Consider the following 27245-nt stretch of genomic DNA (forward strand, 5'->3'; position numbering starts at 1 on the left):
GGGAAAACACAGGGGGGAATCTCAGTCCCCAAAGAACCTCCACAGAAGAGGAAAGAGACTACATATGTGAAGGTTTCAAGATGGGGCCAGTGGAAGCTTCCAGATCAGCTTGTTAGCAGGCCCCCATCCCAGCTCCCGGGCTCAGGCAGCCTCTTCCCGGCAGGAGCACCCACTGGGCTGCTAAGATTCTAGGCCGCTGCTGAAGTGAGGCCGCAGTCGAGTCAGGAGAGCGGCACACCATCAGCTCCCGCTCTGTGGATTCGTTTCCTTTCAGTCCAGGAACAGCACCTGGGAGTTTTCTTCCCTTTGTGACGACAGCCCTTGCAGGAGGGTGTTCTTGTAAGCGCTCCCTCAGCCGCTACAGGTATCCCCCCACCAACTGCATCTGTAGGAGGAAAGGACCGAAAGACAAGATCCTGCCACTGAAGCCAGAAGGCCCTGTTACTGTGACAGAGACATAGGAAGGGTGAGAGCACAAGGCAACACACGCAGCCCAGGCCTGTGATCCTGGGGTCTACGCAAGAGGCTGCCTTCTATTGTATTCTGAGCCTACGTGAAGTCTGTGTCTATGATCTAAAAAATGATTTATTTGTGTCAAACCACTGATGGAAAAGCAATACTCTTCCCTCAAAGAGGGCGACAGGCAGTGGCGGGAGAGTTTAAGTGCCCACATTTAGACACATGGAGAGCGAAAGCAGGCCAGTTTTACATGGGTGCCAAGGCAAGCATTTATTTCTAATAATAAAATGTTTGAACAGTCACCTTTCTCTGAATGCCATGAAATTGTGTTTGTAAACAATGCCCTTTTTCTTTTTGGTCTAAACTTTAGATTCTAAAGAAAACATCCAATCACTCATTCACAACAGAGCAGAACTTTCACACTGATTTTTCAAATATATAATCCCAAACTGGGTGCTTTTTGGGTATTAACTTTTATAAAAATGAAGTCTGCTACCACTGTGCTAAGGTCCTGAGGGGTGTTTATACAGACTGTACAAATGAGGCAAACGGGTATTGGTGCAGGATCCCTTTGCAAATGAAGATCAAAGTCAAAAAGAAAAAAACAAATTCACTTTATTTTAAAGACAATGATTGGCATACAGAAGGTATGCACCAGCATAAAATAAACTTTCATGAAAAGCATTAAAATCCATTATAAATTAATTTATTAAATAGGTATTTGGTATATGTGATGGTTTTATTAGATATTACTCTTATTTATTGCCAACCCCCTCCCCCAAAGTCAAACAAATCAGAAAATCTCTTAACTCCAATTTACACTAAATAATTTATTTTCCCAAAATGTGTATGTGTTTCTGAGATGTGACACATGATACAGTTCAATTGGTCATTCTCTATCGATCATAATATGACAGGACACAAGAGGCTAAAAATGGCTCATCATAATTTATTTTATGTTAAAATGTACAGCTTTTTTTGTTTGTTTTTTTTTTCTTTTTTTTTTTGAAGTGACTGACTAAAAAGAGAACAGATAAATACAAGAGTGTCGCTGGCTCCTATTTTATACAAGGATTACGCCTCTCCTGCTTGGCCCTTACAGTCACCCTGTACAGGTACAAAGGCTACAAAAAAGGAAGCAATATAAACAGACACAAATAACTTTTTTGCTTTTTTACATGCGGTTTGTAAGCTTAGTTTGAGCTATTCACAAGCTACTTCTCTATTTTTCCTTAAAAAATAACTCCAATATTTTATAAAGATAGAAAAATCTACAGATGGAATGAAAATGTAAAGTTAGAGGCATTTCCATAAAATAGCAACTTTACACCAAATTCACTATTTTTTTTTAAATCCTGCCAAGTATTTGGACATATATGAAATGTTTCAAAACCTGACAGATAAACACTGAGATATGCTTCATTCAATAAACAGAAGTCTGCATTTATAAAACAGAAAGCTGCCTTTTTTCCCCAAAGAAATCTGTCACCAAAATGGAAAAGGGTCTCAACTTTACACCAAACATTTAGCAATAAAACCCTTTTTGACTAACCAAATGGGAATAGCTTTTATAGCTCTTTACAGTTTTATAATTAACAAAAATATAGTTTTTTTTTTAAACCCTCAAATTAGGGCACCCTAATCAAGGCAAAAAACTTAAGAAATGGCTTACTGTTAGCACAACACTTGTACAGTACTACAAAATGCACTGTCACTAACAAAGACATTAGCGGCATGCTGAAGTGTCACCTTAAACAAAATATACAATAACTGAAATGCTAAAGGCATTTACATGGAGTGGACAGGGAAGAAAAAAAAAGTTCTAGGTTCAGTATTAAAACAGATAATCTGGTGGGGGCGGGGCTTGATATCCACATCGTTTAATGGAAGCAGGCACAACAAGTGACTGCCTTCAAATTGTAGTCCAGAGAGGCCTTCCTTTGCAGAGAATTTCATATAAAAGTAACAGAAACAAAGATACGAAAAAAGAAAAAGGAAAAAAGAAAAACAACTTGTATAAGGCTTTCTGCTGCATACAGCTTTTTTTTTTTTTTTTTTTTTAAATAAATGGTGCCAACAAATGTTTTTGCATTCACACCAATTGCTGGTTTTGAAATCGTACTCTTCGAAGGTATTTGTGCAGATTCAATCCCATAGTGATGCTGGGGGTGGGGGGGGGCGGATCTTGTGACTGCCCCTGTTGCCTACCTTCTCATGTAGGACCCATTGAGAGACTGTTTGGACATGCCCGTGTTCATGTAGCCGTGATGTCCGGGGGCCGTGTACATCATGTTACCGTGGGGCGTGGTCTGCATTGGCTGCTGGGCATATGGCTGGGTTCCCATCATGCCCATCTGCATCTGCATAGGGTATTGGGGTGTTTGATTCATGTAGCCGTGATTGCTGTGGTAGCCACTGTTCATCATTGGCTGGGACATGCTGTACCCATTCATGGCGTTGAGAGTATTCATGTTCATGTTCACAGAGTTGACGTTGTAGGCTGGGGCTGGCATCAGGTTCACGCTCATGTTCATGCCTCTCTGCATGGTTAAAGTCCGCGCGGGACCCTGCATGGCTACAGTCTGGGAGCGCCCATAGATCTGTGACTGATGGGTGGCAGCGGCTGGTGACAGAGATGCCGATTTGGTTCTCATGGAGACGTGGCCCTTGCTGGCGATCTGGGTTTGCAGTCTTTGGCTGTGGGAGATGCCGATATTCGATGCAGCCATGTTCCGTTGCAAAAGAGGCGGTGGCAGGTTCATTGGAGGAGGAGTCAGGTTGGGGGGTGGGGTCATGGTAGCTTGTGCTTGGGGTCCCCCGGGGACGGAGTGCGGAGACTGAGAAAGCTGAACAAGCCCAGTGTTACTTAACGGTGTGGACAAAGAGGCACTGTTTGCATAGGAAGTTACAGCAGCGGAATGGCTGTAAGGCAATGAATGATCAATAAGTGTATTAGTTAACTGCTGTAGTTTGGCAAGGCTGAAGGTGGCTGACGGCTGTGGGTAATGCCCAGCCCCAAAATCACTCTGGCCCATTCGTTCATACAGGCCGAGGTTGGCGCTGCCCGTCTCGGGGATCTCGGCCAGCTGCATGGGCGGTGTGAAGTTAGTGGCCATGCTGCACTGGGCCAGCTGCTGGCTGCTGCTCGGAGGCCTCTCCACCACGCAGCCCTGAGGAGACTTGACACTGCAGGTCGGGGGAGAGCTGATGCTGGTCTGCTGCAGCATGCTACAGCTGCCACTGATGTTGGACATCTGCTGGGTGACGGCACAGCTGCTCTGCGTCAGGTTGCTGGAGGTGAGGCTGCTGTAGGAGCAGCTGTTCTGCGAAGAGCCGTTCCCGCAAATGCTGCCGCCCATGGTGGAGTCGTAGCTACTCGGGTTTTCGTAGTTCTCCGTGGTGCTCTCGATGCTGCCCAGGTCGCTAAACCCGCTGTCCACGACTTGCTGGGAGTGGTCGGACACCGACGGCACATCCATCATGGGACTGGTCTCCATGTTCTGCAAAGATGGCACCGAGATGGCACTTTGATCTGGGCTGATTTGGGCATAGCTGTTTTCCAGGGCAGGGACGCTCGGGCTGCTGACAGAACGTACGGACTGGCCGGGATGGGAATGGACGGATGAGACGGGGCTACTGTGGTCTGACTGCTGGCAGTCGTCCAGCGCGGTGGCGATCTGTGGACTCTGGTCTGCATGGGCGTAGTTCTGTAGGCTTCTACAGGCCTCTTGAGTCTCGGCGCAATCCTGAAAAGTGTCCTCCTGTCCGCTACTCTCCCGTGTCAAGGACTGAACGGCCTGAACGGTCTCGGAGTCGACTTCCGGGGCTGCGCGGTTTCCCTCGGTGAACTCGGGACCTGCTTCCTCACTGCTCTTTCCGTCCTGCTTCTGGGCCTGCTCTTCCGGGAGCTCCTCATCGGATTCAGGCGCAGCGTCGGGGTCTCCAGCAAGCTCCTTAGGTTCGCCGTTACAAGCAGCTGCAAGGTCAACGCCACAGTCCACTAAGACCTCTGAGTTCGGATGGCTCGGCTGGACACTAAGGTCTAAAAAAGCCTCCTGGTTTTCCAGGACTTCTCTGAAGGCTTCTCTTGGGTGATCTTCCTTCTCCACTTCTGCACACTCCATGTGGCTGTCATCTTCGTCATCTGCGTCATGACCCTCGTTGTGAGACGGCTCTTCATCCTCTTCCTCCTCCTCTTCATGATCGTCCAAGGGAACAGGGTCTTCTTTGTCCAAGCAGACTTCTGGTTCCTCTTTCTCCTGATTTTTAGCACCGCCTGGGTCTTTTTCCACACTTTCTTCTTCCTCCTCCTCCTCCTCTTCTTCCTCCTCTTCCTCTTCGTCTTCTTCTTCCTCCTCTTCCTCCTCCTCCTCAGGTTTGATTAGATCATCTTCCGGCTTTTCACCCGGTGACTTATTTGGACTTAGAGGTGCGCATATTTCGTCCCTTCTGTTTTCGTCCCGAGGCAGCAGGGGCTCCGTGGTTTCCTTGACCTCCTCCTCAGTCCGGGTGGGAGTGGGGCTGGTTTTGTCCCCCGGAGTCTCCTTCTGTTCTTCTACTGTTATCTGGTCCTCAGGTTCCATGGGTGTTTCCGGCGGGGTGTACAAGTTCAGTTTAAATCCAGTCTTCCTCTCTTTGTTCGGCCTCCACTTCGACAGACCACGTTTTGTTCCTTTGGGCCATACTTGTTTGCACTTTAGAGGTTCGGGATTGTCTCTACTGCTGTCTTTCAAGTTATCTGTATTGTCATCCGTATTGTCTTAGCGAGGAGACAGAAATGGGAGGAAGAAAAACAAAGGCTTAGAAAATATCACCTTGAAAAACTTGAATTCATTCTTCTAAATCAGTATATGCTGCTTTTGATTTTAAGACTTGAAGATAAAGACAAAAATCAAAACTAATAGAGAATCATAATGTGCTATAAACCAAGTAAAGAACCTAGGTCTGGGAAAATAATAAATGTCTCAAACAGTCCCTCCCTCCTCCTCCCCCTCACTACAACAGAAAGTTGTGCTTTTTATAGAAAGCACAAGGATATAGACAACTACGATAAACTGCTTTGAGTTTAACAAATAAGATGTTCTGCTGAAAAAGCCCAGAAATTCCACAATGTTAAAAAAATCAATTTGAACATGTACAAATTAGAAACCACGGGGGAAAAGGGACTAATGCTAGCTCATCTCCAAAACACCACTGTCAAGGAGAAATGAACAGAAGCCTAAACATATCTATCCTGAGTAAGTGAACTCCTGTTTGTGGACATTTACTGGATTTAAATGATCTCAGATGACATTATTTACTTTGACTTGAATGTTCTCTCTGGCATTAAAATCAACTGTGCACCTCTGACACAAATGAAGAAATACCTAAATTTCCCCAATACAAATGCATCTGTAATCTACTAGAGGATCATCATTTTTGCATGACACAAACTATATTTGCCATGAAATGATTGAATATTTATACTCTAGGTATTCTTTTGATCACTAATTCTGTCCACATTGTATTTAGGATCAATCTGTTGCTTGAGTGTAAGGTTTGAACACTACAGTAAATAAGAAACAAACCATAACTGTCATGTTCATTTTAACTCTGCTAATCTTATTTCTGCTGTAACATTCTGCACTTAGGAATATAAAGAGATTTCTTTTTAAAGATTTTATAAAAAAAAATATATATATATATATAGTCCATTTATTTGAGAGAGAGCACATAAGCAGTGGGAGGGATGGAGGGAAAAGTGGACTCCCCACTGAGCAGTGAGCCCGATGTGGGGCTCGATCCCAGGACCCTGGGATCATGACCTGAGCCGAAGGCAGACACTTAACGACTGAGCCACCCAGGTGCCCCTAAAGTAAGTTTTTAAATAGAATCATTTCAGCTGTAGAGCAGAGGGACCGTCCACAGATCCTTATGATTCAGCAGGGAACTCAAAAATCTAAGCCAGGGGCGCCTGGGTGGCTCAGTGGGTTAAGCCTCTGCCTTTGGCTCAGGTCATGATCTTGGGGTCCTGGGATCGAGCCCCGAGTCGGGCTCTCTGCTCGGCAGGGAGCCTGCTTCCCCTCTCTCTCTGCCTGCCTCTCTGCCTACTTGTGATCTTTCTCTCTGTCAAAAAAAAAAAAAAAAAAAAATCTAAGCCAAAAAGCAAGGAATGGTTGCTTTTAAACAGGGTATCACAGACAATTCACTGGTGTTAGCAATTTTTTTTTTTAGAGGATGGGGTGGGGTGTTCCTGCCAACAGCAAATTAAAAATAGTAATTTAAAAGGAAGGACAATTTCCTGATTTCCACATTATCCTGTATTATCAAAGCTAATACTGACGGTGTGGGTAAGTTTAAATGATTCTTGATAATAATGTCTCCTACGACACCACTAATTATAAGCCGCATCATTGGTTTACTAAATTTATTTTTCAGGAAGAAAGAAACTACGGCATTCAGTGCTGACGCTGACAGGAATGTAAGCCCTGATTCCGGAAATATTAAGTGTGGGAAAAAAAGTACTTGTGAGAATCAAGGAGATGCATGTGTTTCTTATTCAAAGACTTCAGAGTTTTTAAGGATAAGCCAACTTCTGGAAAAGTAAGATGAACCCACCTAGAGGAATGTTCTGGCCTTAGAAGTTGTTTAAAATAAAACCCAGTTCCAGGAAGAAGGGATAGAACCTTTTATGAATGAGCGAGGACAGACGAGCTCTCACTCCTGCTGGGTCGACACAACCTCCGAGCTGCCTCTGGGCAGTCACATACGAGACATGCACAAGGATGAGATTTTTGTAATCCCTCCACTTACTTCGACAAGGGTCAGCACTCTTAAAACAATGATTGTCTTTTTCGTCGTCTTCCTCTGTTTGTCTTTTCTTCCCAGGCTGATGCTGGAATGCTTTTCTCAGGGCCGGCTTCCCGCTGTCTTCCTCCACTTCAATCTCACAGGTAGGCTCCAGGTGCGGCATTGGCCTCTCTTCATCTGAGTTGTCAAAGGGCTCGTTCAGGACTTCGGTCGTCTCAGAAATGGTCTCAGTTGTGACGCTGCTGTTGATCCTCCTGCGTTTACGACCCCTTTTTTTCTTCAGCACAAAAGGCCTCTGAAATTAATTCCAACATAATACATAAGAGCTCATGAGAAATTAAATGTTTGAATCAAAAGGTAGCAAACACGTACCGAAGGCCTGTCTGAGCATCCTACACGTAGAGGTTTCTGTAATGCCTCTGTACTTAACCTTCCCTGTGATGTTTAACATCCCTCTTGGGCTACAACTACACAGGCAAGTGTTTTCCAAATAAAACAGCTGTTTACTCAAGAAGATGCTTTGAGAGGGAACATCGCCTCAGCTTAACTGTAGATTTTAAAAGCGAAGGTTTGCTTTTCTAGCATCCATTTTCCAGTGGTACTTGCAGACTCCAATATTCTATATATCATCGCTATTCAGTCATCACGGACACAGATGTTTCCATAAATGTGGCAATAGTTGACTAGCCACTGGGTCACTCATTCAATACCCGGTAACCATTCACGGAGCACTTGCTATATGCGAAGGAGATCTGACGATGTATAAGGCTAACCTCGTTTCCCGTTTCACAGGACTTTAGAATGAGGAAAAGGGGAAGAGGACAGGGGTCTAGAAGAAAGAGTTATTCTACTATTGAAAATGTTTAGAGTCGTGTACTGATGACTGCATGGATGTCAGCAACACGTAACTCTATAAAATATCTTATTACAGAGGCATCTAAAGAATGAAAACACATGTGAAATCTGTCTTATCTATTTAAGACACAATTTTTTTTTCCTAATTGCACCACAGGCTGGCACAGTTGACTCTCCATAATAGCAATTATAAAATACTTTCGCCCGAGCAAAAAAGTATTTAATGAGGCAAAATTAAAATACAGGAATAGCCCATTTGCTGCTAAAATGTAATGTCAATAAGACCTGAAAAATGATTTAAAATACTTTGCAAAGAAGGTTCAATATGCTTGGTTAAAACTCAAACTCTAAATAAATTGTATCAAAGACTGTTGGCTCACATTAACTCTCTGAACGTTCACATGTAAACCTGATAATCATATTCTGTAATTTACCATTTATGGTTATTAACACCCCCGGTCAGCCTGTCCTCCCTAACCCACTAGAATTCACCCAATATAAAGAACTGGTTTTCTCCAGACGGAATCCATTTATATGATGGGAATCCGTATCATGCTTTGGATAATTCTGGTTTTTGATGTTTTTAAGACAAATTTCTTTTGTAGTACATAACACCTGAATACATTTTCCTTGTAAGAAATCCAAAGATGACTCCCAAGCCTGCAGTTTACTTTCTGGGATGCTCTTTTCTACCCCCGTCGCTGCAGCTGCCCTTCCACTAACAGCCCACCAGGCTGTGAGTTAGGACAGAGGGTTCTTCGAGACACAGTAGGCAGATGACCTTGGGGCAGAGCCCCAACTTGTGTTATTTCTAAGTCTATACTAACAATAGCTGGTTCCTCACTATGTCACAGATACCGAAGACAAAGATATCAGACCTGGGTTGAACAATTAATTACCTAAGAACAAAATTAATTTTTTACTTTCTGCACAAGCTATATTTAGAGAGACTACCAGGCTACGAAAATTTCAGCACTGTGACTTGGCCACAAACGCAAAGTATCAGTATCCGCATGGAGAGCCCGAAATACCTTCTCACCTTCTTATTCTATGTCAGGAACAAGAAAAAGAAATAGTTATCAGGGGCACTGGACTTGGAGTCAGGGTGCTCATCTGGTTCTGGCTCCATTTCTTAAGGAGTTGTGTGACCTTGGACAAGTCTCCTAGCCTCTTTAGGCCTTGGTGTTTTCATCAAAATGCACTGAAGGGTGGTTTAAGTGCTCGCCAGGGCCCTTTTCTGCTCCAGGAGTCTGACTTACTCTAGTCCCACAAACCAGCAGGTGGCAGTAACTACTAGACAAGGAAGCCTGCCTATCCCTGTTTTCCTGTCCCAGCACCAACAAACCTCAAAAAAAAGTAAACACAATCATGACTGTAAGATAAACGATGATGATATATGATCAGCAAGACCAAGTACAAATAAACTACATCTAAAGAACAGAGAGTGAAACAAATGCTAATAGACTGCTTGCAATGACAAGATTTGATTGAAGCGGACTCAGACTGCGAATCTAAACAGACACATACCTTTCTCTTTATGGCAACTGATTGTGGTTTAGTCAGTCTTGGAGGAGAACTCTGAATATTTTCTTCTTCGTCGTCGTCGTCGTCATCGTCGTCCTCCTCCTCCTCTTCTTCCTCCTCCTCCTCTTCTTCCTCCTCCTCCTCCTCCTCCTCCTCCTCCTCCTCTTCTTCACTGCTATCTTTAGACAGCTCCATCAGCTGCCCTCGCTCCCCTGCCACTGGCCGGCTCTCCGGGGAATGCAAGTATTTATTTTTCGATTGTACTTTTGCAGGTGATTGCCTACTGTTCGCTCTAGAGGACAGGATTTCTTGCTCCTCCTTTTCCCAGCAGCTAGCTTGTTCCATCAGCCGCTCAGCCTAAGGGGGGGGGCAGGGAGGGTAGAAATGGTTGGCCAGTGAAAGGGCAGTTAAGCCAGAGTCTCCAAGGATCAAAGGCAAAGGATCTGTTAAGTCGTTTCTGACCAGGACAGTCAGCCAGCCAAGCAACATTCCAGCTGCATCATCTCAGGACTCTTTTGCATCAGTTAGGATAACAAATCAAAGAAGATTGGGTTTCATGGGATATTTAGCAGTATTAATGATGCAGCGAATTGATTTGAGTCCTTTATCACTACATTACATGCTCGCTGGCCTGGAGCACTTTAAGCAAGTTCATAAACACAAAGAATCGATTGACACTGCAGCCTTGGAGCTCAGCACCAAATGTGATCTGATTACATGCTGTCAGTAGTGAAAAATGCTGATTTGTGATCAATGATAAATGTTTCATTTTTCATACTCAATTCAATAAAATTATCATGTCTTACCATGCAACCTCAGTTAGGATAAATTAGTGCCGTATCATTTCACAAGCTCTCTCTACATAACCAAGCCTTTGACAACGACGGTAATGACTTGCCTAGCTTAAGAATCCTGCAAGATTGAAGTCACACAACTTAAGCAGATGAAGCCAATCATTACCTCTTTCTCAGCTTCTCGCTCCTCTTCAGAAACTGCAGCATTCGAAATTAAAATTGGGGTCCACCTTAGACTTTCTGGATCAAGTTCATTGGTCCGGGAACAGGTTTTCAGCTTTTCCATGTGGCCCAATATCAACTTTTCCCTTCTAATGATGACAAATCTGCAATGCGATGAGGCAGAACAAAGTGCAATCAAAAGCTGAAATTTTATTTCACCTTCACACACTGACAAATGCTAGCACTATTACCCAGGGTACAACTGATGAGAAAGCTTGTCAATGAAAAGGTACGGCAAATGGAAATCTGACCAGCAAAAAAGTATCACTTCCTGTTTTCTATTTAGGAGAAACGTTTTGATAATACCTTCTATCAACCTCTTAAACGGGAACGTATCCCTCTAATGCCAGGGACCCTTACTGGAGTAAGCTGCTTGAGAGGCCGCCAACAAGGCCCAGGCATTTGGTACTCACCTGCCATCCCGCTTGTCAATCATGTGGAGGTGCTGCAGAGTGGTGGCGATGTCATGGGGGCACATGCCCGTGGCTCTGCTGATGGCCTTGATACTGATGTGCCTCTCCTGGTGGCGGTAGAGATATTCTAAGATGACACTCTTCCAGTAGGCCAGGTAGGAGAGGCGGCCCAGATCAGAGAGTGGCTTCTCAGGAGACCCTGCTTGGCCTTCTCTTCTAGAAAGCAAATAGCCTAGGGCAGAAAAAGCCAAAGTTGACCTCAGTGTGGTGTTTTCAGACATTGGAACAGGGGCCACTTGGAAATAATGTAAGTAGCCACAAGGTAAAAACAGCACATCAGACTTTACGTATGCGATCCTTCTCGGTCATAGTGATCTGATCTCCATCAGGTTTATGCTACTGAGCCTTTGGTAGTAGCACTGTAAGTCCATTTCCGCAGCCAGCGGCAGTGTTCCAAATACATGTCACGGCATACTTAACAAAGCCCAGGTTGAGGACGTTACTTCTGATCAATTTCAACATCCAAGTTTCCCACCAGCTTTAGATGCTTTCAAAAAACAAAATGTCAGGCACTTACTCCGAAAGCCTGTCGAGGGACCACCCCAAACATTAATAGGCAAGTTGTTTTCCGCAGGAAGGACCTAATGACCCTTTGACAGCTGGGTCTTAATAAAGGGGAAGGGTCTCTGTTGACTCGGATTCTATACTGCTTGTTACATTTAACTAGTCGGCTGATCTGAAGCTTTGTTGTAGGACTAAGGAGAGAATGTCTTTCAAGTCAACTGCTGCAACTCGTATCAGCTTCACTAGCGCTACTTTCACTCCTTTCATGTAAATTAATTTATAATCCAACCCCAGAACGCTGCTTCTACAAATTAGAACAAAACAACCTCCTTAAAACTAACTGTTTCATGTATATTCAGAAAATCCCCGAGCACAATAAGCTTCTGAATGTGCACTCTATAGCGTTATGGTGAAGGTTCCTTGGCAAAGGGACTTTAAAATGATTTAGAACTTCAAATCTACTTGAAGGTAATGAATGAAAGCTGGCAGCTGTCTTGGTAATTAAGAACCACTTATGGAGGAGAGAAGAAATGCTATAAACTAATGATGTCTACCTTGCTCTAATTATCGATTTCAATAGCCTCACCTTCATGAGCTTCCTAAATTTAAACAAACATCAGCCACATACAGTAGGTGGCAGCAATTACAAAATCATGGTGCTCTGTAAACCACCCAAATCTTCTTTATCTACATTTCCAAAATGGCTGCAGTCTCAAGAATTTTCTCAATTTTGGATTTTTTTCTTAGAGGGAGAAATCAGGCCTCTGATGCATTCTCCTGGCTCTCAAAATCACTGTAGATAATGCAGAAAGAAGAGAACAAGAAATCCAGTCTGACCCTAGAGGGATGTAACCACAGCATTTTGCATTTTGACGGTTTTAATCTGAATGTCATTATAAAGAACAAGCATATATTTAACTTTAGGCTTTCCTGAAGTCTTTTGACTTATTTATCTCCTTAACTCAAGTTTAAGTGTAACGTAGTTGATTGAATGCAAACAAGCACAACATTTTCCAGTCAAGCCGCTGTCGACATGTCATTCAGCTGCACAGAGAGGCTCTCAGGAGCAGTGTGTCAGGAATGCTAACAGTGACGACCTCGGTGCTCAATCCAGCCCAGATCGTGCCCTGTCAGTTTGGAGAAGAGGGTTCTGCCGCTCAAGTACAAAGGGTGCCCAGACCTCCCACCACAGATAACAGGCACGTCCATCACCTGCTTCCTAAGTGCTTGGCACAGGCTCAGCAATTTACCCTGCTGGCTGGAGGACCCAGCTCTCTGCCTGTGTTGGGGGGAGAGGACCACAGTATCCAAGCTATGGAACTACTCCCCTGTGACCACGAGATCCCACAGTTAAAAGTCTCCTGCAGTGACTGTGAAATTCCCTAGTCCCTCACTGGTTCTTATCTGAACCCCACAGTTAGGGCCACAGAGCCCCACCCACTCCCGCAGCCCAGAAGGAAGATTTCTGTACAACCAAAGCAGTCAGAAGGCGATAGTGCCCGTCCTACCTTCTATTCTCCACTGCTATGAGCAACCTTGCCCAGGAGCACGTGGGTTTCTTTGTTCTGTCTTCTCTTTCCTCAATCCCTACCCTGGGCTCAGCTAGAATCCTCCCCAAAACCTGTTTTATACAGCTGTTCACGTTTTCACCCCGAGGTAGTATGCACACACCTTTATCAGGTCCTCAGCCTGAACCGCTCAGGTCCCTGCAACTCTCAGGCATCCTGGGGTCTGTGGAGAGCATTTCAGCATAAACTTCACAGCACCTGCGATTCCCACCACGATAAGTGGCGGTCTCCGGGGACCCCCAACGTGGACACGGTGTGTGGTCTGTGGCTGCTACCGCCACGGCAGAGTCCTGTGGCCCGAGGTGGGCTGGGGAGGCAGCGGCAGGGCACTAAGTCCCGCTGAGCACGCATACAGGGAGCCTGCTGAGCCCACTCACTTTCACCAAAAGCACCCGGACACCGCCCCAGGGAACGCCACACGGCAGGAAGGCTACCAACATCTGCCAGCAGGTGATACTCTCCTGGGTGCCGGGGAGAAAAAAATCGTACACCAAAACTCCCACCAGGAAACATCAAGCAGGATTTCAGGGATGCTGGGCACCAACGTTTGGGACCACACAAGCCACTGTCTAAAGGTATCACTACATTCCCTGGAGGTAGTTTTTCCTTCTCTGGCTCAGGAGACCCTCAAGGAGCTTGTCCCAATGGAAGGATGTTGTACTTAAACTGAAAGTCATTTATGAGTCCACGGTCTCCTCCTGAAGGGGACATTTTTAAATTAAATGGAATCCCTTTCCACAATCAAAACGACCAAAGGTCAATTTCTCATCCCTTACTACTTAAGTGAAATCACATGTAGTATGTTAAAATGTATAGCTTAGAAAACAAAGTTGTCTACTCTACTCCACAGGTGCACTAGGTTGATACAGAACAGAAACTTCCCCTGCAGGAGGCACTTTCCCTCAAGAAAATTGTAGCTGGTAGCACTTCACTAATCTGACCTTTGTTTTTTCTTTCTTTCCAAAGATTTGATATTTATTTATTTATTTATTTATTTGAGAGAGAGAGAGAGAGAGAGAGAGAATGAAAGGGACAGGGAGAGTGAGTCTGAAGTGGACTCTGTGTGGGGCTCGATTCCACAACCGCAACATCATGACCTGAGCCGAAACCAAGGGTCGGATACTTAACCCACTGAGCCACCCAGGCGCCCCCGCTCTGACCTTTGTAACATGGAAATGACTTAAATAATGAATTTCCTGCTATCTTTTGTTTCCTTCTCCTTTTTCTAGGCTCCTCAAATCGTAATTACTATATAGCCAACTGACAGAATAATTTTTGTAAGAACATTAAGGTTGTTTATTACAATGATATGGTGGTTTATGTTACAGCTCTTACATTTAACTTACTACAAGATTCCGAATAACTGATCTAAGATACAGGGAAATAAAAAGCACTTATCTTGGAAGCTGGTATATTATCCTGAAGATCTGAAACAAGTACAATACACCCCTGGTGAACAGATTCCCATGGTGCCCAAACACCTTTCCTTAACTGAGGATACTTTCAATCAGAAAACCTGAACTATCCCCCTTGGGGAACCTGGCTGTTCAGGCTAAAAACGAAGTGGTGTTTGGAGGACAAATCCCAGTAGCTGCAATATAATTAATTGCTGGTGAAATTATTTCCTTTAAATTGTCTGTGAGCCAGAGGTGCTGGTTATTCTGTGATCAGGAGACTTGTAATTGGAAACTGACTGGGCCGTAAACCCCTCACCCACATCAACTATCTCGATACAACTGAAAGCTCGCTTTCTCTTTTGCTTTACTACAACAACTTATCCAAAGGAAGATGAGGTCTGAGTTTCAGTGTATGGACCACACACTTCACTCAAAAGATTACCAAAGTGTTTTCTTAAGGGGAAAGTTAATTAGAACAATGTGATGTTGGCAAAAAGTAGCATTTCTAAACTGTACTGACTGCAGAGGACCCCAATTTACCTCGCTTCCCTGAAGGCTGACCTACTTGTAGTAAGAATCAATTCTCATGTTAACTAGCCCCATTCCTTGTGTTTGAAATGGTTAACTCCATTCTAGGGAGAGGGAAAAAAGTGGTAGAAAGTTGCCTTTGTGTAGACAGATCTATTAGGATAAGGAGGGAGCTATCTAGATAAGGTCAAGATTTGTTTTTACAGACCTAAATTCCCAAATTAATTCAGCTCCCAGCGTATTAACTGGAAGGTAAACCCTTGTTTAATATGAAACATTCCTTCCTTTTAAACTAGTAATATTTCAAAATTGTACACTGGACCAGAAGTGGAATAATGTTCATGGATAAGGATTTCCCCCCAACAAAGGCAGCCACCCCTCATTTTGCACACCTTCATCTTCTACCATCTGGAACCAAAACATACGAACTTCCTCCAGTACAAAGTGTGAACTTTGGCAAGCTACTCCCAATTCCCATCTGTCTGGATTATGTGCGTCTGGGGTTACTAGCTGCTTTTAGGGGAAGATAATCTTCGAGGATTACACACCTCTTTCATCAGACACCTGTTTAGCTCAGCAAACCTTGCTGAAAGGTTCCTATCACTAGATAGCACTGGGTGTGCAAGCCTGGGAACTGACACCAGGCCAGGGATTTATGGCAGCTCTGGAGCAGAGGAAATCCGATGGCTCTAACAATGTATCTCTTGACTAGCGACTGAAATTCACTGGTCTGTGCTCATCTGTTACTGGTTTCTGGGGTTAAGCAGCTCTGTGACCAAGTGGATGAATGGTGTGTTATCAGTTTAAACAGTGATAAATGAACCTGACAGGCTATTTATGTCTCCTTGCTGAAATCTCGTGGTGGTTTTGCAATTAGTAAGGAAGGAAGCTGAACCTTAGTCTTCCTACTGTTTTCAGAGAACCAGAGTGTTCCAAATGACCCGTGACCTGCCAGATTTCTTACTAATTTCCATTTATTAGAAGATATAAATGTATCCCTAACAAAAGGGGAAATTTTTAATTTCTGAATTATTTTATACTTTAAGAGACTGGTTTCAGAATGTGAAATGTGACCTCTCTCCCATAATTCTATGGGTCTGAAATGCTTATAAAACAATTTGAATAAATACTGCTGGACTTTTCTACAGTCTTCTCTGTCTACTTTCTATTGACCAGTGGTTTTCAGAGACTGGCCTCCCAGACCGGCAGTATCAGCATCCCCTGGTAACTTGTTGGAACTGCAAATTCTCAGACCTACGATCCAGAATCACTGCGGGCAGGACCCAGCACTTCTGCTTTAAGAAGCCCTCCAGGTGACTCTGAGGCACACAGATGGGAGGACAGCCGCTATAAACTCTGCTGGGGAGCTGCTTTTGATGAGGATGTGAAAACCGCCTTTTGCAGGAGGAGAGCCCCTGGGTAGACAGTGGAACTAAAGAACCTCGATGGGGAAGGAGACCTCACTCAGCAACTTGGTGGTAGAAAACTGGGGACAAGAATCTCCAAAGCCCTACCAGACAGAAATTCAGCAAGAGGTCACTGATTTGCTGAGTGGCTCGGTCCATAAATTTTACGTCTGTACTTCTCAACCGTCATTGTACAATCGCCTGTCACTACAACTGGGCTCTGACCTGGTAGGTCGGGGGTGGGGCCTGAGATTCTGCATTTCTAACAAGTTCCTTTGCTATGGAACTTGGGCCATGCTTGAATTGCAAGGGTTTCTACATTCAATCAGTAGTTCTCAAGTTCTTTGGTCTTGAGACCTCTTTACATATAAAAAATTATTTTAGAGCTTCCATTCATAAGAGCTATACCTATTAATTTTATAGAGAAATTTGACAAATATTTATTTATTAATTCCTTAAGGACCAATAAACCCATTACGTGTTAACATTTTTTTTTTAAAGAATTTATTTATTTATTTGACAGAGATCACAAGTAGGCAGAGAGGCAGGCAGAGAGAGGGGGGGAAGCAGGCTCCCCGTGGAGCAGAGAGCCCAATGAGGGGCTCCATCCCAGAACCCTGGGATCATGACCTGAGCCGAAGGCAGAGGCTTTAACCCACTGAGCCACCCAGGCGCCCCACGTGTTAACATTTTCTTATGAAAAAAATTGTATTTTCCAAAATGCCAAAGCAAACAAACAAACAAAAAAGAGGGTGATGCTGTTTTGCATTTTTCTGCAAATCTCTTTACTGTTTGGTTTAAGGGAAAAGCTACATTCTCATATCTGCTTTGGTATTCAATCTGCTTGATATCACAGGTCATGAAATTGCTTGAAAACTCCAATGCACACTCATAAGAGTGCAAAGTACAAGTAACATCTTAGTATTACTTTGAAAATAGTTATGACCTTGTGGACTCCCTAAGGGGGCCTTAGGGATCCCCTAGAGTCCCTGGAGCATACTTTTGAGAGCATCCACATTAAATAAAAAATTGACAAGAGTTTTTAAAACTTGGGCAACAAGGCCACAGGTATTTTAAAACAATATGGCACTTATTAAAGATAGTATGACAGGTCATACGAGGGACTACAGGTTGCTTAAGAGCAAAGGTGCTAGAACCAGACCACCTGGAATGGAATCCAGGGTCTACTATGTACCAACTATGTGACCTTGGCTGGCCAAGTTATTTAACCTCTCTACACTTCAGGACCCCCATCCATAAAATTTGGGAGAATAATTGTACCTTCCTCTTAGGGATGTCATCAGAATTAAATGCATAAATGTAAAGCATGCAGAACCATGCTTGGGCATGTTATTGAAACGCTACATGTTAGCTACTATCGTTATTCAAAATAATGAATGAATGAAACCTCAAGGGGATCATTTGGGTGACTAGATGTACTTAATGTAGGGGAAGAAAGAAAACATGGAAGAGAATGTGGACAGAAGGAAGAAGGCAGACTGCTCTACAAAATCAGGTTAAGAAGAGCTACCTCTGTTTTCCTACTTTTGCCTTAGGCACTTAAAAATCATCCATTTACACCAATGCCTCAGACAAAAGTTCTCCTCTCCTCTCCCTAACCCCCCAGCTAACCACCCAAATATAAATTTAATTAAAGAAAGCAGCAATGAAAAAAACACACAACGTATTCTGCCTCAGGAATGATCTTAAGAAACTGGCAACTGCAGTTCACAGCAAGCACAGTTCTGTGCTCCCCCAAATTCCCTTTGGCCCTTAAGTCCTTAACTTCAAGGACTATCCTCAGAAAACAGCAAGGCCTTCAAACCACAATAACAATGATTGCTTGAGGGCGTCAGAGGTACCCAGAGACAGTCCCAGGACAGATGAAACAAAGACCCAAATGTTCTAGAAGACCCAAGTTTGTCCCTGGGAAAATGGTCTGAGCCAGTGAAACCCAGAGGAAGGAGACAGTGGGTCTTTGGGGGAAGGAAGGCTGGCTGCTCTGGGTCACATACCAGACTGTGTCTATCTAGGCCGCCTTTTAAGATCTCCCTTCTCACAAGCTCCTGAGCAAACTGCTCAGGATGCTGAGGTCTGGCTCAGTTATGTGGAGGCAACACTGGTCTCTCACTGAACTGGGCACCCGCCTCCTTCCTGGCCATGCCCACTGTGGGTAGGAAGGAGGCTCCTTCACCTCCCCGGGGAAGAGCATATGGTAGGGGCACGACCCCATGCTGCTGTGTGTCTGTGCAAAAACCTACAGACCATGCTGGAACTTACCAGAAGAGTTCCATGATTCTGTGACTGGGAGTGAAGAAGGTGGTCATTCTGTGTGTCAGTCACCCGTGGAATATAGGAACTCACCTATTATATGAACCCACAAATAGGGCATCAGGTAGCAGGAAAGGGGATGCTCCTCCCTCTGTGGTGCCCTTGTGTTGAGGAGGGTGAACACCTGTGAACAGGCTTCTGAATTGCGGATGACCAGGGCCAGAGACAGACCTCTGTGAGATAGTCACAGGCCAAAAATGAGTCCATGGTATTTTTATAACGGATAATCTCATTCATTGAGAATGGCTCTAGTTCTCCTTTCTTTATCCTCTAGTCTAGCCCAATGCTTCTCAACCTGGCTATACATCAGAATCACTTAGGGGCTTTTAAAAACCACAGATATCTGTATCCTACCCAATCTCAACTCCTGCTTATCTCGGGCCAAACTGGTCATGGACATGTATTATGGGTTGTATTAAACAGAGGGTCCTGAGGACTCTACCATGGCCAGAATGTTAAACAGGGGTGCGACACCGGTCCCACTGCTCCACTACTGCCACCCGGAAGGGCTGTGGTAGTAGCAGTGTTGGCCGATGAGAAATCCAAGTAGAAGGTCAATCTTGGGGAAAACGGAGGCATCTAAGAGTTGAGGCTAAAGGGAGGAGATGGTCACTCAGGAAAGAGGGACAGACTTCACACAGTTTTCTTTCTTCAGAGGTTTAACTGAGGAGTATTTATTTACATACGGCATCTTACCACACCAGCAAGGCTCTGGTCTGGTGTACTAGAAGAACATAATTTCTCTAAGAAGATGATCACATATGAAATAGACTGAGCCTCTCAATTTCTTCGTTATGAAAATGAGGCACCTCTGACAAAGGCTGAAATGGTCACGGAGGAAGAGATCTGTCAATATCACTTATTCCCAAACTAAACCATTTGGGGCAGGATTTTCAAAAAGATCTTCCCTTAAATATAACTGGGAAGGAAACACATTCTTCACGAAGCCCACTGCTTATTACCAAACTTTAAGCTCTGACCCATCACCCAGAGGCACCTCTAGTTAGGTAAAGACAAAGTACTAGGACCATGGCCTTTGAAGTGACAGAAATTAGAAAGACATGTCAAAATAATGCCTTCCTCTTTGACCTTTTTTGATTTTCCACAGCTCAAATCACTTTTAAATTCTGGCAAGTTTTAGGAAAAACAAATTTTCAAACATAAAACATTTTTAAGATGAAGTAATTTGGCATTTTAAAATTATTTCCTCTCTATTATAAAAAGGCAAAAGTCCACTTTAGAGATTCAATCCAAAAAACTATTTCAGAAACAAATTTAATTCTTCCAACGTAAGACCTGGATAAAATGTTCACGCCTAAGCAACAAAATCCTGGTAACAAGAATTTACCATTGAGAAGTTGTAAGATTTTAAACATCGCATTCAACACTTACGCACTTCAAATGAAGCATCTGGTCCAAGCAAAGAGCTGCTTTTAGTGCCTCACCTGTAAGACCATTCTCTGGTTGTTGGAACATTATAATTGAACTTTTCCTTAGATAAACTAATAAAAGCAACAACTGAGGCTGAGGTTCTGTGGGGGCAGCTGAGGTGGTTCACAGCGAGCTATCTGGTCTAATCCTACCCGCAGACTAAGGGAAAGTGCTTCTGTCAGCGTGGACCCTGCCACGATTTCAGAACCAAGCTCTGGGACTCTGGGAATCGGAACGGTTAGAAGAGCAACTCTCCTTTTCGCTGGCTCTCGCACAACCCACCCAAAATTCTGTGTGTGTGTGTGTGTGTGTGTGTACCAGCTATAATTTTCTAAAACAGAAGAAATTAATTCTGAGTGATAAGCTTTCACACAGCAAACACAATCCTACAGCAAGACTGAAGAAAGGAAAAAGTGAGGAATACAAATCTCTCTAAAGGTTTTCTTTGTCCTCAAATTACATTTCAAAGGGAATCTGGCAGTTTTTGGGATAACATTTGAAAATCAAAGCACAGATCATTGCCCAATCTGACTGATCAATTAATGTTGAAAACGTAAGGTGGGGAACCTATCTCCAGTTGTCCCCAGGTCATTTAGACGAACAGTCCCATCCCACTGGTCTACAGAACTCGAAAACATCTCTTTTCACTTAAAAAAAAAAATTAATAAAAAAAATACATCTATATATATATATATCTATCTATCTATCTATCTATCTATCTATCTATCTATCTCCCAAACACTTTCCAACAGGATTTAAGGTAAAAATCCTCTGGCAATAAATGGCGGTGTCCCACTGGGTGACTGATGAGCCCATTTTGGCAGACAGGCAGCCCACGTGCAGGCTGTGGTGGGATGAGGTGCCCCACTAAGTGGCTGGCTGGTTTGCCAGCAGCTCTGGTGTCACCTAGGTATCTAGTCTTTAATCCTATAGGAACCTTAGAGCCCAAAGTGGCTAGAGTTAGATGTTAGCTGTTGGAGAAACAAAAATGTATAAAATATCATCCCTGGCAGTATTTATTAAAAGAAGCCCATTACGAGCCCTTCAGTGGGTAGGTGATACCTTTCTCCAAGTCCACTCTTAACACTGCCTCCCTAAAGCCAGCAGCGCTTAGAGCTGAGCCTTCAGTAACAATATATTAGTATCAGCACAGCTATGGCCACGGTATTATCCCCGTGAGCCTTTTACTGCGGGGTCACTGTTAATCAAAGAATCTCCGTTCATCTTTCCAAGGACTGGAGTGGTTTAGTCCTGTGTTCAGCAGCTGAGTGCGTCCTATGTTCCAGGCGCTTTCCTAGTCAGGGTGTGCAGAGACACTCCATTTTCTAAATTTAATAAGGAAAAAAGCTCTGGGAGTTTAATTTCTAAACTACTATGCAACTGCTGAACGCAAGAACCACAAACTACATAAATAACAGGAACTCGAATAGACATGTTAACAGCTAAAGTTCGTTTTTAAGAATCAATTCAATATGCTGCATTGCAAGCAATCAATCACACTGCAATCATCATTTACAAATCAAAGTACAAGGCAGATACTCATGGGGTATATACAAGTAGGTGGAAGTGTGTGATTATGGACAAGCAGATTGAAACTGTAAATTATGTAACTGTCTCTTGTAATTACCCTGCTTGAGAACCAAAAGAAACTTCCTGTATAATTTTGCAGGAGAATGGGGACGGAGATACAGAATTGCTTTTTTAGTTGGGTTTAACCCTTCAATAGCTATTTAATTATGTGTGATAAGGTCAAAGAAAGTTTATGCTTAATTTATGAAGAGTTGTCAGGGAGGTATTTCAAAGTAATCCTCCGAGAAGCTGCAGATTATTAATGAAACCCGATGATTTCGCTTCCTCCTCAGGAAAGATTTATCTAAATTATTTGGTAAAATAAACAACATTTAAAACAAATTCACAGACGTCATTCATTTTATTTTCTCACTAACAACATTCATTATGGTCTCCAAGTTTTTAACTGGATGCAACTTGAAAAGCTGCAGGGGTAGAAGGCTGTCAAGAGTTCTCAGATGTATCTTCTGCTTTGGTAGGAAAAAAAATCTCATTAACTTGCTTAAATTCATGGGGAAAAGCTCCAACACTGGGCAAACCACAGGGCAGGACTTCTAATCTATGAACAGAGAACCATCATCTTAAGAAGAAGGAAGCCTGTTTTTTGCAATAAATAATCAGCAAAACTTCCTTTCAGCATATTTTAAGACACTCTAGGCTTTTTCTTTCCCTTTCTTAAAATCTAGCATTTAACATCTTTTCTCTTCTGTAAGCACGGTTTCTGCCCCAAATACCAGAACTTTGAATACCCCAGCATTCTGGGAGGAAGGAAGTTACAGTGGTCTTTCCCTCATTTTAAATCAAGAAAGAGAAAAAGAGAAAAGAGAGGGAGGGAAGGAAGAGGGGAGAGGGCAAGAAGGGCGAGACAGACAGACAAGGAATGTGAGAGTTTCCAATGCTGCTGGGCCTCTCCGTATGGTGTTCTCTCTCCCACCCACCCCTATCCTCACAGCCATTCTTTGTCTGAACGCACTAGTCTAACACCACTCAGTTAACGTACAACTCTTCAATTATGTTTCTCTAGGTTTAAGAGTGGAAACACAATTCACAGAAATGGAGTTTTCTAATGGACTAGACTCGACACTTGAGAGGATATGATTCTGGTACTGAAATGTACATTTCCTTCACATAAAACTAGGCTTGCAAAGTCTGATGTGGAGAAGCTCCCAAGACACCAAATAGCCGTACACACATTTTGATTTTAAAACAGTAAAAGTGGAAACCTCTAACTTTTTTATTTTACTTTTTATTTTCTGTTTGTTTTTTATTTTCTTTTAGAGAGAGAGACTGCTAGCAGGAGTTGGGGGGGTGCGAGGTGCATAGGGAGAGGGAGAGAATCTACAGCAGGCTCCACACCCAGTGTGCAGCCTGACGTGGGGCTTAATCCCATGACCCCAAGATCATGACCCAAGCCGAAACCAAGAGTCAGAGCTAAGCCAAGTCAGCCACCCAGGTACCCGAAAAACTGTACCGGTTTTAAAAACATCATTAACCTAATGCCACCAATAAATCAAAGTTTTCATTTTAAGAGTTACAAAAATCTAAGCTCCAAAGAGATACCATAGGGCATGGACTCCCATTTTAAGACTATCACTTTCTTAAAACAAACAAACAATAAAAACAATAAAAATGGCTACAACAATAAAAATAAAACATAGATTTAGAAAACAATATTAAACAATATATAGCTGAATGAAAGGGAACCACCCTTGTAATCATCACCCAGGATCAAGAAATAGAAGTTCGCCAGTCACGCCATAAAACCTTCCATTTGTCCCATCCCAGTCACCTCTCCTTTTTCCCTCACAAGGAACCACTACCCTGGGACGCCTGGGTGGCTCAGTGGGTTAAAGCCTCCGCCTTCGGCTCAGGTCAAGATCTCGAGGACTTGGGATCGAGCCCCGCATCCGGCTCTCTGCTCAGCAGAGAGATTGCTTCCTCCTCTCTCTCTGCCTGCCTCTCTGTCTACTTGTGATCTCTGTCTGACAAAAAAATAAATAAAATCTTAAAAAAAAAAAAAAAAAGGAACCACTACCCCGACTTTCATGGTAATCCCTTGTGTTTCTATATACTTTTACCACCAACATATCCCTGGTACTACAATACAGTCTTGCCCATTTAAAAGACTGTATCTTTTAAGTCTCTGTTAAGTCTATGGGTTCCCCTCTCCACCCTCTTCCTTTTTCAATTTATCTATTGATGAACTGGGGCTATCTGACCTACAGGGTTTCCATAATCTGGATTTTGCTGATTGCACACACGTGATGCAGTTCAATTTGTTCTTCTTTCCTCTGTGTTCCTACAAAATGGCAGCTGGATCCAGAGGCTCAGTGAGACTTTAGGTTCCATCCTCTAGCAAAACTACGGGTGATGGTATATCCTTTGATCAGGAAGCATATAATTTTTGGCTGTGTCCCTTTCCACAGTGTCTGCTGCTACTGAAGTTCAAGGTCTAGATCAGTTAATTCATTGGCAGAATCGCAGAACAGCCATGTTTTATTTTTATTTATTTTTTTAAAAATCACTTAAAAAAAAAGATTTTTATTTATTTATCTGACAGAGATCACAAGTAGGCAGACAGGCAGGCAGAAGAGAGAGGGGGAAGCAGGCTCCCCACCGAGCAGAGAGCCCAATGCAGGGCTCGAACCCAGGATCCTGGGATCATGACCTGAGCTGAAGGCAGAGGCTTTAACCCAACTGAGCCACCCAGGCACCCCAAACAGCCATGTTTTAATTCTATCACTTCATTCCTTTTTATTTCATTTGTTAGCTGGAATATGTTTATAAAAAGATGTTTTCCCTCATTAACTATTTGTTTACCTAGTGGTATAGTTCATATGGGAGAGGCAAGTTAAATGATTTATTTATCCATTTTTTAGGATAATGAACTGGTCCCTATCATCCTCTAAATTTAAGTGTTATTATGAATGTGTGAGTTTAAACATTTGGTGAGTTTCAATTGTTGTCTTTACTGTTATATTTATTGTCCTGTGGGAGCCTCTTCAAGTTAAATTCTGAGCCCTTTTGAAAAGGTCTTAATAGCATTTGCCTCCTTGCTATCTAATATGAAAGAAGAAACAGTCCAAACACTCCTTTTTACAGAAAGAACTCTCTGCATCATTTTAAATGATTCAACCTGCCCCCCAAAGGACATATGCAAATATATTGTGTACAGTGAGGTCTACCTATATTACATTTCCTGAAGATTGCACCAACACGTTTTTAATTCTTTCTGTTATATAATCACATTGTGTATTTTTTTCAATGTGGACAGTTACATGCATAACTGAATTGCTTTTAATCCACTCAACTATTTTAAAGCACTTCATAAACGTTAATTTAAAACAATTTTGTTGAAAAAAGGAGCTCCTCTATGATGTTAACACAAAGGAGGACTCAATAGAAATAATTACAAAACAGAGGTTTTTGTATTAGTAAACATGAACATGTACCACTAATACTAGAGTAAAAACAAGCTAACCACAAATTGATGACTGAAGGAAAAAAAAAAAATCAGATTCCTAACTAGTATTTTCCTACCAGAATTCTAAACAAATGAGAGACAACTCTTTTGCTTTACCCAAAACAAACTGATGTGGGGAAAAAAAATACTACCTCATAGACAGGTGAAATTATAAATGTGCTGGTCAGAAATCCCATCAGGAGAGGATGTTATCTTAGGATATTGTGTTGCAAATGTTAGACTACAAACTGGGAAGTATGTTTAAGGGGACTGGTTCCCTGTTAACCAAAACCAGGTATAGTACTCATCTTAATCAATCAGAACAGACTCTTGATCTTAGGAAGCATTCTTTCCTTGCATGTACCTGAAGTGGGAAAAGGAAAAGAGTTGGAGTCATTTCCTCTTCTGTCCTGGCACAGCCCCGTGTGTCACCCAAACATGCAGTGTCATGTGCCTGGGATGAATCCTTCATGTGCCGACCACCCACTAGCCTAGGGGCAAGGCCGGGACCCTTTATCCTTATGGTCTCCTCACCTAGGCCAGCCCTTGGCAGAGTCCGCATAAATAAAGCATGTTTACTGAAGAAGTGATCAGGGAATGGAGAAGGGCAAAAAACAGACAGAGAGATCTCAGGTCAAAAATCAGCTGCCCTGAGCCAGCTAGGTGACTGTGATAGGTGCTGTCAGGGACACACAGAAGAGCACTGATGAGATGTCAGCATTCCCTTATTTACTTACTCCCACAACAGACCCTTTTTTGGCTCACCTACTATGTGTATCCCACTGTGCTCACGGCTTGGAGTTCAGCAGTGGGCCAGCCTGACCCTCACGATAGTGCTGTCAAGCTTCTCTTTTCGGCTGAAGACAGGTTTTCCCAAACTAATTATGTGAACAGAATTTGCCCAGTAGTATGGTTTCAAAATGACTCACTACAAATGCCGGTCAGTGTCAGAAATCCAAACAGACAAAAAGATTTGTAAAAACAATCCGCCTGCCTGCCAAATCTTGAAAAAATTCTAAGCTATGTAAGGCGAAACGGTAGCTATAGACCGTTTGTTTCTTATTTACAACATTATCATTGATGCAATGAATACAAACTATCCCATAAGAGCTATTTATTTGCTCTTATTTATGACAAGCTTTGTTAAAAAAAAAAGATACATAAATAAATCGTTAGCTGCATTGCCTCATGCAACTTATTTCTATGCATTCGGTAACAGTCAACCTCGATGAATAAATCACCGAGAGCTCAATTTTCAACCTTGATGTTATCTTCAACATATTAAAATATATTGCACTTCAGCCCAATGTCATAAAACAGTCATGACAAAGGCTTTTAGCACAACATATTATAACAAGAAAATAAGGAAAAGTAGCCATTTTCCTTATTATATTATAAACTAGAATCCTATTAAATATATATGTTACCATGATATTTATTCTTCTGTAAGTCAAAACACGTCTTCCAAAACCCAGAAGTCTGAGGACACAGCTGCTGGTCCAGTGTTTCCACAAGTGTCATGGTGGAGGTGTGGGGAGGATATCTCAGAGAAGGCTATAAAGGACCTGAGCCCCATTTCAAAAGCATAACTGATTATTCTTTAATGACTGCCCGGGCTGTGCTCACCCAGAGAGAGAGCTGCCGGGAGAGCTCTGCAAAGAAAAAAAAAAAGCTTTCTTGACGGTTCCTTAACACGGAAGTTGGAATTTTCCTTCCAAAATAAATGCATGAAGAAATGAATTATCTGATGAAAGTCAGGAAAAGAGAAGCTTCTCTCTTCAACCGTGTGTAAATGTGAATTCTGTCACAGCTCTCATCTCTCCGCCCAAGGGTAACAGTGGATAATGGCAATCTTCTTTCTGACGCAGCTTAAATGATCCTAAGATAGAAGCTGAGCTTGAACAAAGACACCAGCTCTCAAAAGGAGGCAGG

General features: G+C 43.0%; 1 protein-coding gene across 8 annotated transcripts in view; it reads right to left on the reverse strand.

Moving 5' to 3' along the window:
• Positions 1-1056: 1056 nt before the first annotated feature.
• The window catches only part of KAT6B (lysine acetyltransferase 6B), a 187161-nt gene continuing 160972 nt past the window's right edge, over positions 1057-27245 (reverse strand). For 5 of the 8 annotated variants that reach the window (XM_032839652.1, XM_032839642.1, XM_032839633.1 and 2 more), the window contains exons 14-18: positions 11057-11288; positions 10588-10747; positions 9631-9984; positions 7252-7543; positions 1057-5218 (exon numbers count right to left, since the gene is read on the reverse strand). In XM_032839652.1, the coding sequence (XP_032695543.1) occupies positions 2664-5218; positions 7252-7543; positions 9631-9984; positions 10588-10747; positions 11057-11288 (3593 nt within the window). In that variant the 3' untranslated portion in view covers positions 1057-2663. The remainder of the gene's footprint in view (positions 5219-7251; positions 7544-9630; positions 9985-10587; positions 10748-11056; positions 11289-27245) is intronic. The other 3 variants (XM_032839674.1, XM_032839658.1, XM_032839666.1) reach the window with 3 other exon arrangements.

This window comes from Lontra canadensis, unplaced genomic scaffold (assembly GCF_010015895.1).
Source record: "Lontra canadensis isolate GAN:19392208 unplaced genomic scaffold, GSC_riverotter_1.0 scaffold3, whole genome shotgun sequence".
In the NCBI taxonomy this organism is placed as follows: Eukaryota; Metazoa; Chordata; class Mammalia; order Carnivora; family Mustelidae; genus Lontra; species Lontra canadensis.